The sequence below is a fragment of the Teleopsis dalmanni genome, chromosome 2 (assembly GCF_002237135.1).
Source record: "Teleopsis dalmanni isolate 2A chromosome 2, ASM223713v2, whole genome shotgun sequence".
NCBI lineage: Eukaryota > Metazoa > Arthropoda > Insecta > Diptera > Diopsidae > Teleopsis > Teleopsis dalmanni.
In genome coordinates this window covers 24,739,280-24,759,261 of record NC_051847.1, presented here as the reverse complement: position 1 = coordinate 24,759,261, position 19,982 = coordinate 24,739,280, and the positions used below count along the sequence as shown (strand labels likewise).

Genomic DNA, 19,982 nt, shown 5'->3' with positions numbered 1-19,982 from the left:
TTATGAGTTACTATAATTACCAAAAGTACTTTAGAAACCCTTACAGCTGTTTTATTTGTAAATATGCCTGTTGGGCTGTTTAACCGTTTGTTGTTACATATTAAATGAATTGAAGATGACTTTTCTAACAAATAAAACTCTTGCTAAAATCGCAGTTTATGGTGCTATCGGTTCCATCTCAGCTGTTATGTATATGAAGTATAGAATTGAAGATCGCATACGAAATACTGATTACTATCATTTAGCAGTACAGACTTTAAGACAACACAAAGGCATGAATTTAATTGTATATTATTAATGGAATTTTCTAACAATATAATAAATATTTCCAGGTGCTGTAAGTTTATTGGGCGAACCCATAAAGGAATTAGGTTTCGATTTAAGTGACAAAAAAAATTCTTGTGATGGTCAAAAAGCGCATTTCGAAATAAAAGTTAGAGGACCGCAAGATCGTGGTACGACTCTTGAATTCAAAACACTAAAATTATAATATGTATACATATACAATTGTCAAACCTTTGCAGTTTTTGTATAGATTTTATAAACGTACTTTTAATTTTTAACCCACAAACGCTTTATTATTTACAGGTACAATATATTTTTGGGCAACTCGCACTGATAATCAAGGTTGGATCTTAGACCGTCTTGACTTGGAAGTTAAATCTCAACCAGATAAACGATTTCTAATAAAAAAATCAGTGAATGAAGGAATGGTAGATTAATAGAGTAAAGTAAATTTAAAAACACCAAATATCAATTAGCATATATTTTATATTTATTATTAACACAATTCTTATAAAAATGAAGTCATTGCATTTGAACTGGTGAGTTCAAAAACTGATAAAAAAATTTTATGTTAATAGAATTTTCAACAATTTCATTAAATTGACGTTATATTTTTACGTTCCTATAAAGATAATAGATATTTAAAAGATAATATATATTATGTATAGGTGTGTGAAAACTAAGTCTTATTAAAATCCTTGTTATATATGATAATCTTTTAGTGGTGTAATAAAATTCAAAAGTCTAAAATAAAAACTTGTAAAATATTTATAGTATTTATTAATATAAATGTTAATAACGTTTCATATTATAACATTATTATAGGGTTTAAATTTCTCATATCTTTTTTTCACCCACGCAAGTATGTAAAGTAAAACGATATAAATATTGTAACAACGAAAAAAATCATTAAGTTCTAGTTTAAAAAGTAAAATAAATTTGTTTTACTAGGCTATATTAATTTTTGATTATAATGTTTAAATGAAAATTGTTTCCAAATTTTGTTATATTGAACAAAGCAATAATTTTTTCCAAAAAATTATTTCCATTTAATAGCAAACTTCAAAGTGCTAATAGTTTTAAAATTATTTATCGTTTCTCTCTAATTTTTACTTTTTACATCTCTTTTATAATCAATAGCCAGAGGAAGACTAGTCGGTCTCTTCATAGGTTGCGGTTCCGCCTCCGCTTCCTCTAGCTCTTATTGCGTTTTCAATTCTTTACCAATGCTATATGAAACAATTTTACCCCAATCTATTTTGGTTCTTGTAATTGGGAGTTGACGACGCATAGCTTTGAATGTTGTATCTGACATAGTCTGATAATTTTCTGATATGGCCAGTTGATATTCATTTTCAGCTTCTTCTATAAGGCGAATTACTTCTTTGGCCATTTGTTGTTCATTATTGGCAAGTACTGATTCTCGACATTCCTTAGATGATACTAATTGTACATTGCCATCTTCATAATAGTGTACCTAAAAATATAATATTTTGAAATATTTCTATGCATGTGTGCTATAACATTCCTATCTATCTCTAATGAATGGACAATACTAACCTGCACTTTAAGTACACCTTTTAGTTCTGCGCTACCACCACCAGATGGAAATGTAACGTGCCACTGTGAACGCCAACGACCATTCCAATAATTCTTGGGTTGAAACTGATGGTCTTCAATGCATATAGTTAATGTAATTTGGTTAGCTTGAGTTTTGCTGTAAACAGAACATACCTACAATATACGAACGAAAAATCAAAAAATTATTTTATATAAATTTGATAAAAACAATAAGTACCCCATGTCTATAGTGACTGGCAGTATAAGCCAAAGCTTCAATATCCAAAGCAGCACGCCAAGGTTCTGCTGTTGCATCAGATTCCACATCTTGATAATCACTTGCTTCCTTACGCAAATGGTCATACTTAAATGTTTGTTTCGTTCGTGGATCATAGAAACGACTCCCTCCTATAAATATTATTATATATAAATTTACTATCAAAACGAATATTTGTATAAATAAATATCTTAAATTCTTTAGCAAGAGGTATTATAGTCTGAAATTAAAAAAACCATGCCAAAAAAAAGAACAGCAAATAAAAAAATAAATATAATAAATTGAATTGATAACGATTCACTTTACTGATAAAAACTGTTAAGCATTATTCGTATGAGAACTATATCTGAATATGGTATATATGTAAAATAGGTGCTGAATCAAGTGGTTTATTTTTATGCCCATTTTAAGCAAAATATTGTACTGTAAATTTTAAACCACTTATGTATGTTATCTGCACTCACCTAAATCATTGAATTCTGATATTACGGCATTATGCTCACTGCCCTCAATACGAACTGGTGTTAGTTGATCTTTATTGTATTGAGCAAACGCATGGCTTGCACCTTCTTTGAGAAGTGCATCATTCTTCAGCAATTCACGTACATCATTGAACACTTCATTAAACTCTCCTGGAGGTGCGTGTAGAATAAAATCTGAAACGATCCTCACCTTTTCGGCATCACTTATTTGTGTTTGCTCCATTTCAACAAAGTTCTTTTTTTTAAATAATTAGTAGTGTTTTACTAATATATATTCTGGAAATAAAGAAAACGTTTTATATTTCTTATAAATACTCTCTTTGCTACAAAATAAAGTATTTTAATTTTGCAGAGATAATCAAAAAACAAGAGGCACTATCGACTTCGTTGTAATAGATTTAACACATTATGATTCACTTGCATTAAAAAGTGAAAAAGAGACAGTGATTGATATCTCAAAAACAACAAAACTTTTTCATTGTTTGTACATACAATTTAATTAAATATTTTACTTTGATTTTACTCTAGCTTCAAAAGCAGCATTAATATTGAACCAAAATTTTCAATAGCAATTTATAATTTAATAAATCTTATATTTTAACGTAGAATGTCGGCTTCATCACATTGCAAAAATGAGATCACTGTCTAATCAAACAATATAAATGCTCCTAACCAACACCCACCAATTGCTTTTTATACAAAATTTCGTTTTGTAATCAAGTAGGCTTATTATAAAATTTAATTCAGTCTTTTATATTTTTATTATTTGTTGTGCGCTATTTTAATTGCAAAACATATATGAACTGCTCTGGCACTTTATGTTCACGACTACAAACTTCATTTACTTTTTTCATTTGGTGCATATGGCGTTGCCATATCGCTTCAAATAATACTTCATTGAAATTTTTGTTCAACACAAAATTATTTTTAATTAGTGGTGTTATGACAAAATCATACATAACACCAAAGAATATCTATTCTTTGCTTAACATACATATATATAAAATACATAAATGATATATGTGTTATCACTTACCTGTAACTAATTTTTATATATAATTTTAAAATATTAAAATCACAACACCCAAACATTTTTTAATAAATATATAACGTAAGCATATATATTATATTGTTATAATATAATATCATATATATATTGAATGATTTTTAACATATGTTTTGACGAAAGAAACTGAACTCTTAATATAAATCTGGGCTGTCCAGATCAGATGTCATCGCTGGCCAATACATATCACTGTACAGATTGGAGGGCCGCAGAAACAAATAAATACGTTCACACTTGTTTTCGATAAAAATGAAAATACCATTATAATGTTAAATTTAGTTTTATTTATTTATCAATTTAAATTAATTTATTTAGTATACCATTAAAATAAAATAATTTTTTACCAGTACACTAAAAGAAAATTTACGTAATTGTAGTAGATTAAAATAAAGAAAATTTACGTAATTGTAGTAAATAATGTCGCGGGCCGTACTTTGGACAGCCCTGATATAAACTATTGTTTTCAATAGTGAGGTATTTTGAACAGTAGTAAACTATAACAATAAAACTTTATTTATTTAATTAATTGGGTTTTTTTATACAGCTTCGAGTTCGATTTCCAAATACCCATCATCAGTGGTCTTAGAGTTGTTATAACTTATAGTTTCAGCGTTTTTAAATACATATTTATTAAATAAACAGACTTCATACATTTTTGGGGAAAAAAAATAACATAAAATTTATTACTAGCTTAGTACTACACATGCTGATTAATCATTCTTGAGCTAAAATTCCTAAAAATTGGCATGTGCAATCCAATATTTCACGTATACTATTTGAATACTTAAATAAATCCGAACTTCCTTAAAAGTTTTTTTATTTAATACAGTTAAAAAAAAACAAAATTATTGAAATGAATATAATAATAAACTGCATGAGTATGTGTATATTTCTTGAAGACTTAATAACTTAACTATTTGTTAACATCAGAGAATTATAATTATAATAACATAATCGTTGTAGTAAAAAATATATTATAAAATTATCAGCAATCAATATCGAAAGTATATTATTCTGGATTAATCGAAATGAAAATCTTAGTATTCTAGTAGTTTCATTTACATTTACATTTTTTCATATGTTTGTACAAAAGGACATATGGTACAGGAGCGAGTATAATTATCATCTTCTTCATTATACGTTTCTGGACCATATTCATGCTCATGGTTTACTTTTGTGTCCTTAGTATACAATGAACTTCTAATTTCCATACGTAACTTTTTCATTTGTTTGTTATATTTTCGTACTTTGCTTACTTCTCGCTTTTCTTCTCGATTTTCATGCTGGCGCATAAGTTCTTCTTCAGTACCCCAAATTTCCATAGCACGCTGTTGCACTTGAAGATGCAAATAAAGTTTCATTTCACCTAAAATGATAATTAATTTATTCAACGTTTCAATAAAGTATTATATTAGATAATACCCCAGCGTACGTTGTGCGGATTCTTTCGGCTAATAAAACGTAAAATCGGTTCCCGCCTATCAAAGTCACAATCTTTTAATAAATACTCAGCTTTAGCTTCGGTACGAGTTATTAGACTATGACGTTCATCGGGATCGCGACACTTGTCGCAAACGGAATATTGAAAGTTGTTGTATAAGAAGGAATCAACAAATTGGTCTCCACATTCAATGCATTCCTGGTATGTAATTGGAATGTTTATAGTTTCAACTTCCTGATTTTTCTTTTCTGTGTCCGGCACATTTTCGTTCAGTTTATCGTGTGTTTCTTCAATTAGAAAACCGCCACCACTATCGACATATTTTGTACCTTGTACCTTTATAATTGATGATTCAGGGCAATTGCTATGATTATTATGATTTGGATTATTATTTTAAACATATTATGTATATATTTCAGATATAAATTATGTATATACCTTTTTCCAGCTGCATATGGATGGCAAACTAATTTTGTTTGACGTATATTTAATGCTTTAGCCCGATTTCGTTCCATGCGACATTTTTGCGCTGTTGTTAATTCCGTTTTTTCCAATTCCGACATTGTTTAATAAATGTAAACCAACACCTTGAATATCAACTTAAAAAACAAATCAAACAATTTTTATTAAAATGACAACTATCTCCTATACAGTGTTGTAAAGTTTTATTTTTTAGTACTGTCTTATTATTTTTGATAATATTACGTTTAATACGTTATTTAATATATTATATACAAAATAAATATAAACAATAAACATTATTTTTAGATTGATGCAATGAATGAGAATTATAATTATGGTAAATTAATGCTTATTTGCAACTTGAGATACACCAATGAAACAGTGCTTATTGCCGATTTGTTAGAGAGATTATGGAATAATTTATATTATGTTATTATATAGCTTAAAATTAAATTGCAGTAACGCAAAATTTATAATGATAAGCAATAGACATATAAAAATGACACTACTGACAGCAAATGGTTTAGATATAAAAAAGGTCAACATATCTATGATGTCAATGGGACCATTATAAATACGTATGCGTTGAAAAGGCAAGTATCGCTTTTATACAGATGAAAAAATGGTTTTGCTCCGAAACGCTATCTTTAATAAAGATAAAGATTCTTTATCATTCAGAATACGAATGCTGAAATGATACTTTTTTTCATCATTGTTTTATAGTGTAGAAGCGTGGGCACTAACTATTGCATCGAAAGATTTCAGTCTTTCGATATGTGTTGGTTACACACCATAAGATATTATAAATTACCATAAGCTATGATTGATATTTTTGCAGAATTTTTAAATTTAAATTACTGGCTGTTCGTCAAAGTTCTAACCCGTTCGTCCCAGACTGGTTCAAGTATTGCTTTATAAAGAATTATTTCATTCATGGCTTATTCTAACTATGCTGAAGGATGAATTAGGGTCCAGTAGCACTAAACATTTTTATGGATTTAATATGGCATAATAGAGTTCTTTTCAACTTGTATATGTTTTTACAAAATGTATAAAAATCAAATCAATGGATTTGACTTACCGCAAACACGGATATCGAGTAATTATTGATTAAATGTTAATATATCTTAAAATATTTTATGAATATACTCGTGGAATAACATTAGTATGACTTACGTTCTATTACGTTCCTAGATTAGGTTCTATATATAAGAAAGAATTTATAAATCATGCAATAAATATTGCCTCTACAAACATAATAGTATTGAAATTTAACAATTAAAAATAAAAATATAATTAATTAATTTAAATATTCTATAGCTGGTTTGTTAATTCGTTCTAATATAAACACAACAAGTGAATTTGTTAATAAACTTTCACAGCCAATTAACAAAATTTTAGAAATATATTCGAACATAAAAGTCAAGTACGACTTGGGTCAGTTTGTTAAGGAGCGCTGACTCTGAACTTCAAATTTGGCAGGACACGAGTTCTATTCCTGGTACTTGCAGTCTCAAAAAATTATTTACGCAAAATGAAATACAAGAATATTTCCAATACCACTGATGATGGGTATTTGGTAATACTCGAAACATCTGTGTGGTCAGCTAAAAATTCAATTAATTAAAATAATATATAATGAATTTTTAAAATATTTTATAATTTGGTTTTTGTTACTTGAATTAATAATTTATCAATTAAAAAATAACATTAAGTTTCATGTAGAACTATTATAAAAATAATTTTATGCCAACTATTTCTGAACATTATATATATATATATATATTGCTGTCTTATAATTATATAATAAACAATATTATTAATCAATATTTCAATAAGTTTTATATTGTAATAAAATCAATTCTAATATGTAGTATGTTGTTTTGTATTTCCCAATGAAACACCCTGCATATTAATTTCGTTCTCTTAATACTCTTGTCGAAGAGTAAAAACTCAAAAAAAAATGTTGTTGTGTGCATACATTTACATTACGAAAACTGGTTTTTTGTTTCTCCAACATGTTGATTTAGTTCGAATTTGTCGATTGGTTGCGTTGGTTGGTTTTGCTGTGCGAGCGGGTGATCGAATTCTATTCTCTTAAGAAGATTAGTGCATTTAGTGACTATAAACAAATTCAGATTTAAATATTTTGAAATGGTAATATTGAAAACAAGATTTTTACCATTGTTAATAGAATCCAAAATATAAGGTTAATAGTGCGCAAGTGCAACGTTTCGGTATATATGAAATGTAATGCAACAGTAAAAATTAAATAAGGAATTTAAAAATATTTTAAACGAAAAAATTGTCCGTTAAAATTCGCTTGCCGTAGTGACGCCGTCCATTGTCTTTGGAATTCCTCTTTGTTACCATATTTTATTGGTAACATACATTATCTATGTAAGCATATATATATATATATATATATGGCTGTGGATATGGTATCCAGTAGTGGTAGTGGTGTTATAATTTATTGTATTAGTGTTCATAACCACTATTTTTACCTGGATTTACCTGTTTAAAATGGAAATATAACAAAAAGAAAATTTACAAAAACAAGAGAATAACGAAAAAATGAAATAACGTGCAAACAAATCAGAAAAGATAGAGTGAGAATAAGTGATAAATAAGATAATACCTTTTTGTGCATTTCTCATTTAAAACGTAAATTTCAATTTATAAGAAATTGGAAAAAGATAAACGATAATATATGCATATGTGTATATATGAGTGCCTATGAGTGTGTGCCATGGTTTCCATGAAAATGCAAAAGTTTGCAATAACATATCTAACAACAACAAGTAATGAAAAACGACGTCAGCACTAACAATAACAATTATAAATAAACGTTATAGTGCCAAAGTTACGTAGTGGATTCCGCTGACGTTGACAAAAACTTGAATTAATATAAAATAAAACTAAAAATTACCAAACGAAATTAACATGAAATTCAAATAAAAAAAGTTGGTAAAATATAGTAGAAACGTGCAAACGCTAAAAAAACCGGCGATCGCTTAATAACTCTCAAACTACAATAAACGTACGCAAAAAAGAAAAAGGTAAAAATACTGGGTGATTCATAAAATTATATTAAACTTTTTGATGAGTCTTGTTTTTAAAAATTTCTGCATATTTCTTGTTTTTTTTTTTTTAAAGGTTATTAACAAATTGATTAATGAAGAAGTACGTTTTTTTTAGATGAGAAGTTTAAATGTATTAATCTTTTCAAGTGGATGTGTGATGTTATTTGTCTTCAGGAATCGCTTCTTCATTAAACAATTACTTATATTTTAAATAAAAAAATTTTAAAAATCAGAGTTGTTAATTTCATAACAATTCTTTGTAGTTCCCCTATTTTTCAATTTAAAATTATAAAAATATTTTTTCAACGGGTCAGCAGTATTTGAATTATTAAATTTTAAATACTATAAAAGTAACAATAGTTTTTATACCTTTAAAGGATCATCAAACCAGGGTTGTTTTAAGAAATTCAGAAATTAAGATAATCAAAAAGTTATAAAATTAGTTTATCAATAAATTAACTTTAAAAATTGCTAAAATAAACTAATTAAAAAAAATGTTAATAACATAATTTTGTATCCATTTTTTTTTCTAGTGTAATGCTACAAAATGCCTTCAATAAAGCTGCAGAAACGAAAATGCACTCACAAATTAATGCTGCTGACATTAACGATTTTCACATTATCACATATACCAGCGATTGTATATGCCACGACAAATTCAAAAAATCACCTGCATCATTTTCACAATCAATTAATAGATGACATTAATTTTAAAAATATAACGGATACATCTAAAAGTGTTCGATTACGTCGCTCTCCTGATACAGTTAGTTCGTTACATAGTTCGTTACCATCCGCGCGTTCCGGTAATTCTGCGGTTTATTTTGGTCATAACAGTGCCTCACAAACGAGCAGCGCGAATTTGAATGAAGCTTTTTCGGTTGATAATCGTAAACCAGCTTTCAAGAATTGTGCCACATATAAACCATCAGTGAAAGAAGAACAACCAGAAAACACATATGTCATACAAGTACTAGCTGAAGATCCTGATCCAGGACAAGAAATCAAATACAGTGTTGTACAATCGTTTTCGGAACGTCCCAAATTTTTTATAAATTCTCAAACCGGCGTCATTACTACAGCGCACACATTTGATCGTGATGAACCTATACGTGAAAAAGCTGTATATGTTACAGTACGAGCAACTGATAATGGACATCCTGCATTGGACGATGTTTGTACATTTCAAGTTACCATTTTAGATATAAATGATAACCCACCGGTTTTTAATAAAGGAGTATATGATGAGAATATGTCAGAAGATGCACAAGTAAGTACATTGTAAGCATATTGCTGATATGCAAAACTTAATTAAGTAATTACCACACATATATTTACCAAATTCGTGGACCCAGGATTACTGCGATTTGGTGGTATAGGTGTTAAATTGCTATATTTATAGATAATTTATTTCCATAATTAAGTAAAGTATATGTATTTAATTATAATTAGTTTAATAAATTAAATTTTATAAAATTTGTTATATATTTTATGTTAAATTGCAATATATAGTATTATAGTTCAAGATTATCTCAAAAATTTTCCTATGCACTAATTTTAAAGGAAAATTATACAAAGTACGAAAATTATTTATATTTTTGAATTAATTTTTCAAATAAAGAAAATTAAAGTGATATAACTTAAATTTTTCTTTTTATATCAATTGTTTTTTATATTAACATCTATTAAAGTAAATGTAGGTATTCTTCTTAATAATAAGATCTTTAGTTTTAATGCAGCATTGAAATCCGCTTGAATTCGATAAAAAAAAATTATGGAGAGCATTACTGGAAATATTTGTCCACTTTTCCAGATGTTTTTTGCCTAAAAATGATCATTTTGATTAAAAAAGAAATATATGCGCACATAATTAGGTTAATGTCTATTCTCTACTTCTTCAGGTTATAATCTTTAATTAACATAAGCACCTACTTAAAAACTAATCATAACACAAATTTTAAGGCCTTCAAATCTTTATCAATTTAGTATATAATATTTTCAATGAAAAACGATGCAAACGGTTGTTCTATCATAATAACAAATTAAAATATATTAATATATATATATAATATCTATATATAATATATAAATACATAATATATAAATATATAATATATAAATATATAATATATAAATATATAAAATATTAATGTCAGTCAGAAAATCTACTCTGTTTGCAGCTCCAGATAGAGACTAAGATGATAATTCAAAGTACATGAAAATTATAAATTTGGAAAAGGAATACACTATAATGTACACATACTTATATTCCTTTTGCAAAATTATAATTTTCATATACTTTAAATGGCCATTCATTTAAATAGAGTTACTTATTCTAACGTGAAACCGAACATATTTTCTATCTAATTTTAATATAACATTTCGTTTTTTAATAAAGCATGCAACTAAATCTTTATTAGAAATTTTATGTATTATATTGATTTTACAATTGTTATTACAATTGACATAACCTGAAGAGAATAATCAAAAACTTATTTATAAACGCATTGTGTCCACACATGTCTTTTCTTAATTAAATTGAACACGTATAGGTAAAAGCAAGAAAACATTCCATATCAATGAATGATCTTAAAGTAAATCTTTTGGAGCAATGAACAAATATTTCCATTAATGGTCTCTATAATTCGTTTTCATCAATTCCGCACAGAATTTAAAATTCTGCCTTATGGACTTAATGGACTTAAATTTATGCGCAGTTGTTTTTTTATTTTAAATATATTTCAATATAAGAAATAATTGATATAATGAAGAACATTTAATTTATTTTGTTTTAATTTTGTATACTTTATTTGAAAAATTAATTTATTTAGTTAAAACATTCTCGTAAGTTGTATTGGAAAATACTGAGGTGGTCTCAAACTTTTGCGCAGCACTGTATTATAATAGTTTAAAATTATTTCTAGTATTAAAAATAAATTCATCAATTTTTATACTTAGAGTTCATGCTTATATGTTATCAACCTTTCCTTTGCATATTTTTACATTGTATGCTATTTTCCATTTTCACTTAGATTAGTTGGCTTAGTGTTCCTTTGGCTTCCTCTCTTGGAAAACCTTAAATTTCGCGGTTTACAGTTTGTCACCTTAGAAATTAGTTTAGTTTATTGTACCATCTGAAACCTACCGCGTTACAGTAAATAGTTTTTCCGATTGTGAAATATTTAAAATAATTACTATATATGATTTGAAACGAGATTACAGAAATGTGTTTTTTAAATATTGGAATTTGGGCAACAGCAGAGGCAATTGTTCACATAATCATATAACTAGATTTATAATAATATATAAGCTAATATCAACCGTTTCATAATATTATTTATATATATCTAAAGTATAAAATATATAGATCTATATAAATATATATAGAAAATCTTTTTATATTATATAAAATATTTTTAACAAATTTAACTACTTTTTACTTGTAAAAGAAGTTTAGTTGATTCATAATGTCGATTGATTCATAAAGACTATGTTAAATTATAGATAATAAATACATATTTTTTTTTATGAAATTTGAAATAATAAATTTTAAGTTTTTTTAAACTTAAACTTTTTAAACTAAAACTTAAAATTAAACTTAATTAACCGGCAAGGTTGATTGATTCAGTTTTCTTTCTCTTTTCTATTATATATCTCTTTCTATAATCCGTTATTTTGTTACTTGAGTTAGCTAAATCAATGATAATAACTTTCTGAAAAACTACAATAGGTTATAGTATATGTAAAATTGTAGAATATGTAAAAACATCTGATAATTTCCTTTTTGATTTATAATATATAAAAATAATGAAGAAATAAATTTATAACTCATATCCTACCACAACCTTTTATTATAATAAATTATAATACCAAAATCGAAAATAGTTTCTAAACTTAATTTTAATTATACACAATATTAAAAACCTGTAAAAGGATACTAAAAAGTTTTGTTTTTGTAAGGACTTTGATTAAGATTGTTTTTTTATTTTGGGAATGATTTATTTATACATTTTGTTCTCCAAGATCGAAAGTTCTTAAATTTTAAAAATAAATTTTTCAATGCCTTGTGGTTAATTATTATTTAATTTATATACAATAAAGACATGAACAAATACTTAAATAAAGCAAATTAAAAAATTTCTAGAGATCTTCTTCTTAAAGATCTAGAGATCTTGTGTTGAATGTAGAATCTTAAGGTTGATATTATATATTGAAGTTAATTAGTCCTATGTGTTGTTTGGATATGAAGAAGCTAATTTTGTTTAGCAATTAATAAATATATATTGATGATATTGTTTTTTACTTCAAGGTATATGTATTAAAATGACTATTCTAAAACACATCAAACGTTCCTAATATAAGTTGGTATTTCTCACTAAAGATTTTAGATTTTGTTAGATAATCTCATTGAAATTTAATATGTACGCATCTATAGTTTAAGTTGAAATAATTTATTTCAGTACATATGAAAGGTTTCTAACAAAAATTAGTTTTATGTCATTAAGAATCACAATATTTAGGTTAGGTTGTCCTAACCTTCTATACTGTCAAGACTGATTTTAGAAAGTGAAATAAATGATTACCTCAATCTCCTATTAAGATGAGTTAGATTATTGTTTAAGATAATTTTTTATTTTAACAACATTACAAATATATCGAATAGTAAGCAAACATCTAATTTTAAATAAATTGTTTTTTTTTTTGAAAATACTCAAAATATTCATTTTCTAGAGATGCTTTTAGTAATAATTGTTCTATTAACATTTCTACAATCTTTATATGAATCTCTAAACTTTTATAGTAATTTTTAACTACACCTACACAATCCATTAAATATTATTGTCAATCAAGATTTTTGTTTATCAGATATTTCAAATTTTGTGTTTTAAAACTTTAATATAATTTTAAAATAGAAGTTTATAAAATATGAATTGACATAAAGTATATATTATATAAATCATATTTATACTTCTTGAAATTTAAAATATTTTGTAGTTGTTTTAATTTGAAATATTTTTTTATCATAACTCACTTAATAAGTAATTAGCAAATATAATTGCTACCTAATATTATATTATGTTAGGTTGGAAGTCAATTTTTCTTAATTTGAAAGGTTTATTGCTATACATATAAAATCAAACATTTTAGTAAGACAAACTAGATTATGTTATATTATAGTATAACATAAAAAATTTATTAGAGAAGCACCATACAGTTCATTGACAAAGCTTATATTGTCATAAACTATGATTTGAGTTTACTACACATATTAAATATTTTTCAGAATTCTCGAGAACTATTCTACAGTAGCACGCTGTACTATCTCACAAGGTTTACAGTTCCCAATAATGTCTGCATATTTTGGAACTCAAGAAAGATAAATATTGAACTATGTAAACATCTAAATTAGAGATATGAGATAGTTTATTGGCAATATTATCTACGTTAAGATAAGTTCTTGAACAGTAGTAAGCACCTTCTGAAAAAAGCCGCAATGATGTCTGAATCTTTATTATTTAGACAGTTCAGTTTTTTAATTAATATAGTACTTACTACTTCATTGCCCATCTTTGACTCAACTTTGTGTATCTTAAGTGGGGTTCTCAGTACTTACACAGTTCTCGAGCTTATATCAATATTTTCAGATTGGAACTTTGTTTATGGTCACACGATTTCCAAAAAAGCATGGTTTTTAACTTAAGTATATGTAGACTTCTGCTGGTTTACTGTGTGAATTATGGTAAATATAAAATTTAATGCAGAGCTAAGAATGAAGTGATCTACATAGCTAAACTAACCCTAAGTTGAGCATAGCGTTTTAAATTCTGTAACAAGAATTTTCAACTCTGGTATATTTACATCCGATTTTATTTCTTTTCTGTTCTCTTAAAATAATAAAAAATGTAGTATACTTATTATTAACAGGAATAATGTAAATAACGATTTTTGAAATCTATAGTGCTATACCTGGATATATAGTCTCATTAGCAACACATTAAGCAGTAGTCTTGAATCTCTTGATTTAATATCCTAAACATTGTATGATTCATTGGAAATCGTATGGAGATATTGGTCTGACCCTGTCAGTCACAAAGACCAAGTAGATAAGAGAGGGAATTTATTTTATTCTATATTTCATAGTATCTGGACCTATCAGCGTGCTTGATTTATTACCAGAATGCCGAGTTAAGAATCCAGTGATTAAACTGAGTTATAATTATAAAAAACTACGTTCTTTCTACGATTAACTTACTCATTTCTTCATAAGGAACTATTTGAAAATTTTATATATATTAAATTATTATGAAAAATGTAATCAATATTAAGGTGTGTAAAGCTATATATAAAAAATACTAGTACAGAAACAGTTGCTTAAATGTCCTTTCTCCTGTGCATGCTCTAATTTTTGGTCAATGAGGCTTCAACCGATAAATCTCGAATTTATTTTTAATATATTTATTATTATTTTTATTAGTATTATTTTTCATTACTCACAATAAAAAAATAAAATAACGAAGTAATTAAGTTAAAACACCAAAATTTATGTTTTTTTAATTATTTTATTGTATTAAAATTTAGTTTAAGTAAAAACCTTCTGAAATAATTAAAATATATTGCAAAATTAATAAGTAAACTAACTAATAAACAAATATCTTAATTATTTTTTAGAAATATATACTCTAAACCGTCTTCAACTATTATTTTTTGTTTTTATACTCTATTTCAGCCTGATACGGTAGTGGTGCGTATTACTGCTACTGATCTTGATGATGGCATAAACAGTGCTATTGAATATCAAATTTTGCCTGAACGCGATTATAAGTACTTTAAAATCGACAAAGTAGCAGGTATTATTTATTTAAATCATCCCATCGATAAACGACCTGGAAAACATTACACAATTACTGTTCGCGCCTATAATGTTGTTCCAGAGATACCACAAGATGCACAAACAATAGTTAAAATAAAGGTAGTGGAATCATCGAAGAAACCACCATCTTTCATTAACCCAATTGAAGAACCAATATATTTAAAAGAAGACTATAACGATTATTCAACACCAATAGTGACACTGCAGGCAGTTTCAAATATACCTGATAAACCGGAGGTTACTTTTGAACTGATAACTGGTCGAACCGAGCAAACAAATAGTAGAAAGACATTTGTGTTCAACCAAATTGGCAACAGTGTTACCATTAGTCTGGGCAAGTCTTTAGACTACGAAGCAATAACTGATTATACGCTGACTATGAGTGTTAAGAATAAATTTGATCTTGTAACCGAACACGTAATAAAGATAAAAGTTGAAGATGTAAATGATAATATACCATACTTTTTGTTCGAAGTAAATAAAGGCACTATTTTAGAAAATGAACCGCCTGGTACGCCTGTTATGCAGGTGCGTGCATTTGATATGGACGGAACCTCAGCTAATAATATTGTAACATTTGAGCTTGGAGATTATAAAGAATATTTTGCAATTGATTCCAACACTGGTAATATAACCGCTTTGACTACTTTTGATCGGGAGGAACGCGATTTTTATAATATTAAAGTTATTGCTAGTGATAACTCTCCTTCTAGTTTATTTAATAATGGGGAACCAAATCGTGGCCAACAGGTGTTTACCATAGATATTGCTGATAAAAACGATCATAAACCACATTTTCAAAGGTCTGAGTACGTAGCTGAAAAATTACCTGAAGATTCTAATATTAATCACATTGTAGTCGAAGTAACAGCGGAGGATGAAGATAATGCATCTCAAATTGTCTACACTATTGAAAGCGGTAACGTAGGTAATGCTTTTAAAATTGAGGAAAAGACCGGTAGTATCTCAGTAAATCAACGATTGGATTATGAGAATATAACTGAATATGTACTTAAGATACGGGCTTTTGATGGTATTTACGATGATTTTGCTACGGTAACTATAACAATTGAAGATGTTAATGATAATCCACCAATGTTTAAGGAAGATTATAAGAAAAATATATATAAAATACAAGAGGAAGCAGTTTTTGATCATTGTATAGTTAATATAGAAGCATATGATCCAGATATAAAAGATCGAACTGCTGATCAACATATAAAATATTTTCTTGTCGTGGAAGAACAGAAGAAATTCTTAAGTATTGATAATAATGGTTGTTTGAAACTAATTCACCCATTGGATCGTGATTTACCAGATGGACACAAAAATTGGCAAGTATTGATAACTGCTGTTGATGCAGATGGTAATGGCCTTAAATCTGTGACACCAGTTACAATTTCTCTACAAGATATAAATGATAATGCGCCTTTCTTAGTTAATAAAATGCCTGTTATATGGCAGGAAAATCGTAATCCTGGACAGGTGGTACAGTTGCAAGCGAATGATTACGATGAGGTTCAGAATGGTCCACCATTTACTTATGGTATTGATAGTGATGCTTCGGCAGATATTAAAACCAAATTTAGTATTGACAATGATTACCTCTTTGCTAATGTACAATTCGATCGCGAACAACAGAAAGAATACTTCATACCAATACGTATCAGTGACTCCGGACAACCGAGACAAAGTGCAGTAAGCATACTACATCTCATAATTGGTGACGTGAATGACAACGCTATGACTGAGGGCTCCTCACGTATTTTCATTTATAATTATAAGGGTGAGGCACCTGATACTGATGTTGGACGAGTTTTTGTCGATGATCCTGATGATTGGGATTTGGATGATAAGCAATTCCAATGGAAAAATGGAATACCACATGATAATTTTCGACTAAATCCCAGTTCTGGTATGATAACTATGTTACAAGGAACACAGGAGGGAGAATATATGCTAGAATTTGTAGTTACAGAAGAATCTACTTTTATTCCATACCACTCCGTTGATGCTGATGTGACAATTGTGGTTAGAGAACTTCCAGAGGAAGCTGTTGATAAAAGTGGTAGTATACGCTTTTTCAATATAACAAAAGAAGATTTTATAAGCATACCACGCGATGCTCATGCTGATGATTCATTATCGCTTAAAGATAGATTACAATATTCTATTGCTAAGCTATTTAACATATCTGTTTCGAATGTCGATGTTTTTACTGTTTTGGAAAATATTAATAACACTTTAGATGTACGTTTTTCTGCTCATGGATCTCCTTATTATGCACCAGAAAAACTCAATGGTATGGTTGCTCAAAATCAGCAAAAACTAGAGAATGATCTGGGTTTAAAAATCCAAATGGTGCCCATTGATGAATGTTTAATAGAAAAATATAAATGCGAGTCTTCATGCATGAATATTTTACAAAAATCATCAGTTGCTTACGTTATATACTCGAATACCACATCTTTTGTAGGAGTTAATGCATTCATAGAGGCGGCCTGCGTATGCGAATCAAGAATTAGAAATTATTGTCTTAATGGAGGCACGCCGAAAGTAGGAGAAGACGATGCTTGCGATTGTATTGAAGGATTTTCGGGTCCCCACTGTGAACTTGTCTCTGTAGGATTCTATGGAAATGGTTATGCTTTCTATGAACCGATTTCAGCTTGTGATAACACAAGAATAAGTTTGGAAATTGCACCGCAAACAGATCATGGCCTTGTAATGTACATTGGTCCGTTAAACTATAATTCATTACTTCCGTTGACTGATTTCTTGGCACTTGAACTAGTCAAAGGTTATCCAGTTTTAACAGTCGATTATGGTTCTGGCGGTGTACGTATTGAACATCGACATATACAGTTACAAGCTGGTAAATCGTACCAATTGGACATAATACTACAAAAAACAAGTATTGAAATGACTGTAGATAATTGTAGATTATCGACTTGTATGAGTTTAGGCGCACCACAAGGTCTGAACGAATTTCTTAACGTTAACGCACCATTACAGTTAGGTGGAACACCAGTAAATCTTTTACAATTAGGTCGTCAGCTCAATTGGACTTATATACCCAGTACGCAAGGCTTTTTCGGTTGTATACGAAATTTAACAATTAATGAACAAACATATAACTTAGGAGCGCCATCAGTATCCCGTAATATTGATTCGGGTTGCCAACGTGCTGTAGCTGTCGCTGTTAGCTTCGGTATAGATCGTAATTTCATTATTGCGATTATATCATGTGTTTTGCTTCTTCTTATTATATTATTAGCTGTTGTTGTGCAAAAGAAACAAAAGAACGGTTGGCATGAAAAAGATATTGATGATATACGAGAAACGATTATAAATTACGAAGATGAAGGTGGTGGTGAACGCGATACCGATTATGATCTAAATGTATTACGCACTCAACCGTTCTATGAGGAAAAATTGTACAAAGATCCTCATGTACTACAAGGTATGCGAGATCCAAGTGAAATTCCAGATATCGGTGGTTTCTTAGGGGATAAAAAAGAAAATTGCGATAGAGAATCGGGTGCTTATCCCGTTGATGATGTACGACATTATGCGTATGAAGGCGATGGTAATTCTGATGGTAGCTTATCCAGTTTAGCGTCATGTACTGATGACGGAGATCTCAATTTTGATTATTTATCAAATTTCGGACCACGATTCCGTAAATTAGCTGATATGTACGGTGAAGAACCATCCGATACAGATTCTAATGTAGATGATGATCAAGGATGGCGCATTTAAGTAAATTAGTTTAACATTCATTCGTGTATATATACATACGCATATTAACATATCTATAAATAAATGGACTTAAAAGACTTTACGCTGTCATGTCGCTTTATGGCGCTTTAATTTATAAAACATTTACATTTAAGAGTGTGAAAAGTTATATCGATTGTTATAATTTTGAAAATACGTGTAAAAACTAAACAAATAAATTACGAACAAATATTACATCATTAACTATGTTTTTTGATAAAATATAGATATTATTATGATATATTTGAAACTTGTTTCAAGACAAAAATAATATACATATATAAGAAGAACGAAATTAAATTAATCGGTGAATTTATTAAAAACTAAAAAGCATTTATTTAAATTACTTTCGAAAAGAAAGGCCAGATATGAAACATATTTCCGTTAATATTAACAATAATGAAATGTAAATCAAAAAAATTATAAATTTTTTTTGTTAAAAAGAGTTTAAAAATCCCATAATTTAAGTTTAAGTTAAGAAAAGTAATGTAATAAAGACAGATATTTAATTTTTAGTTTAATAATTTTTAGTTTTAATTTTTAATTATTTTTTATTTTATTTTTTTTGCATTAGTAAATATTTTATTAAAGAAATATATATGAATATGAAATATGTAATGAAGTTATAAAGATAATTTCAAAAACTAAAAATAAACAAACATTAGCTATTAAATA

General features: G+C 27.8%; 4 protein-coding genes across 4 annotated transcripts; 2 read left to right on the top strand and 2 right to left on the bottom strand.

The window, feature by feature from the left end:
- Positions 1 to 32: 32 nt before the first annotated feature.
- On the top strand, positions 33 to 827 carry LOC119677585. The gene is made up of 3 exons (XM_038088988.1): positions 33 to 272; positions 333 to 455; positions 589 to 827. Exons 1-3 carry the CDS (start codon positions 116 to 118, stop codon positions 720 to 722), a joined length of 414 nt encoding a protein of 137 aa, XP_037944916.1. The 5' UTR covers positions 33 to 115; the 3' UTR covers positions 723 to 827.
- A 218-nt stretch (positions 828 to 1,045) lies between these two features.
- LOC119677582 (F-actin-capping protein subunit alpha) lies at positions 1,046 to 3,454 on the bottom strand. The gene is made up of 5 exons (XM_038088985.1): positions 3,288 to 3,454; positions 2,587 to 2,880; positions 2,084 to 2,253; positions 1,846 to 2,019; positions 1,046 to 1,762 (listed from the first exon to the last, which is right to left on the bottom strand). The coding sequence occupies exons 2-5, from the start codon at positions 2,825 to 2,827 to the stop codon at positions 1,487 to 1,489; spliced, it is 861 nt and encodes a 286-aa protein (XP_037944913.1). The 5' UTR covers positions 2,828 to 2,880; positions 3,288 to 3,454; the 3' UTR covers positions 1,046 to 1,486.
- A 1,092-nt stretch (positions 3,455 to 4,546) lies between these two features.
- Positions 4,547 to 5,710, bottom strand: LOC119677584 (DNA repair protein complementing XP-A cells homolog). Its single transcript, XM_038088987.1, has 3 exons — positions 5,550 to 5,710; positions 5,093 to 5,475; positions 4,547 to 5,036 (listed from the first exon to the last, which is right to left on the bottom strand). The coding sequence occupies exons 1-3, from the start codon at positions 5,672 to 5,674 to the stop codon at positions 4,735 to 4,737; spliced, it is 810 nt and encodes a 269-aa protein (XP_037944915.1). The 5' UTR covers positions 5,675 to 5,710; the 3' UTR covers positions 4,547 to 4,734.
- Positions 5,711 to 7,607: 1,897 nt separating this feature from the next.
- Positions 7,608 to 19,511, top strand: LOC119677581 (DE-cadherin). Its single transcript, XM_038088984.1, has 3 exons — positions 7,608 to 8,632; positions 9,190 to 9,926; positions 15,384 to 19,511. Exons 2-3 carry the CDS (start codon positions 9,204 to 9,206, stop codon positions 19,287 to 19,289), a joined length of 4,629 nt encoding a protein of 1,542 aa, XP_037944912.1. The 5' UTR covers positions 7,608 to 8,632; positions 9,190 to 9,203; the 3' UTR covers positions 19,290 to 19,511.
- Positions 19,512 to 19,982: the final 471 nt, after the last annotated feature.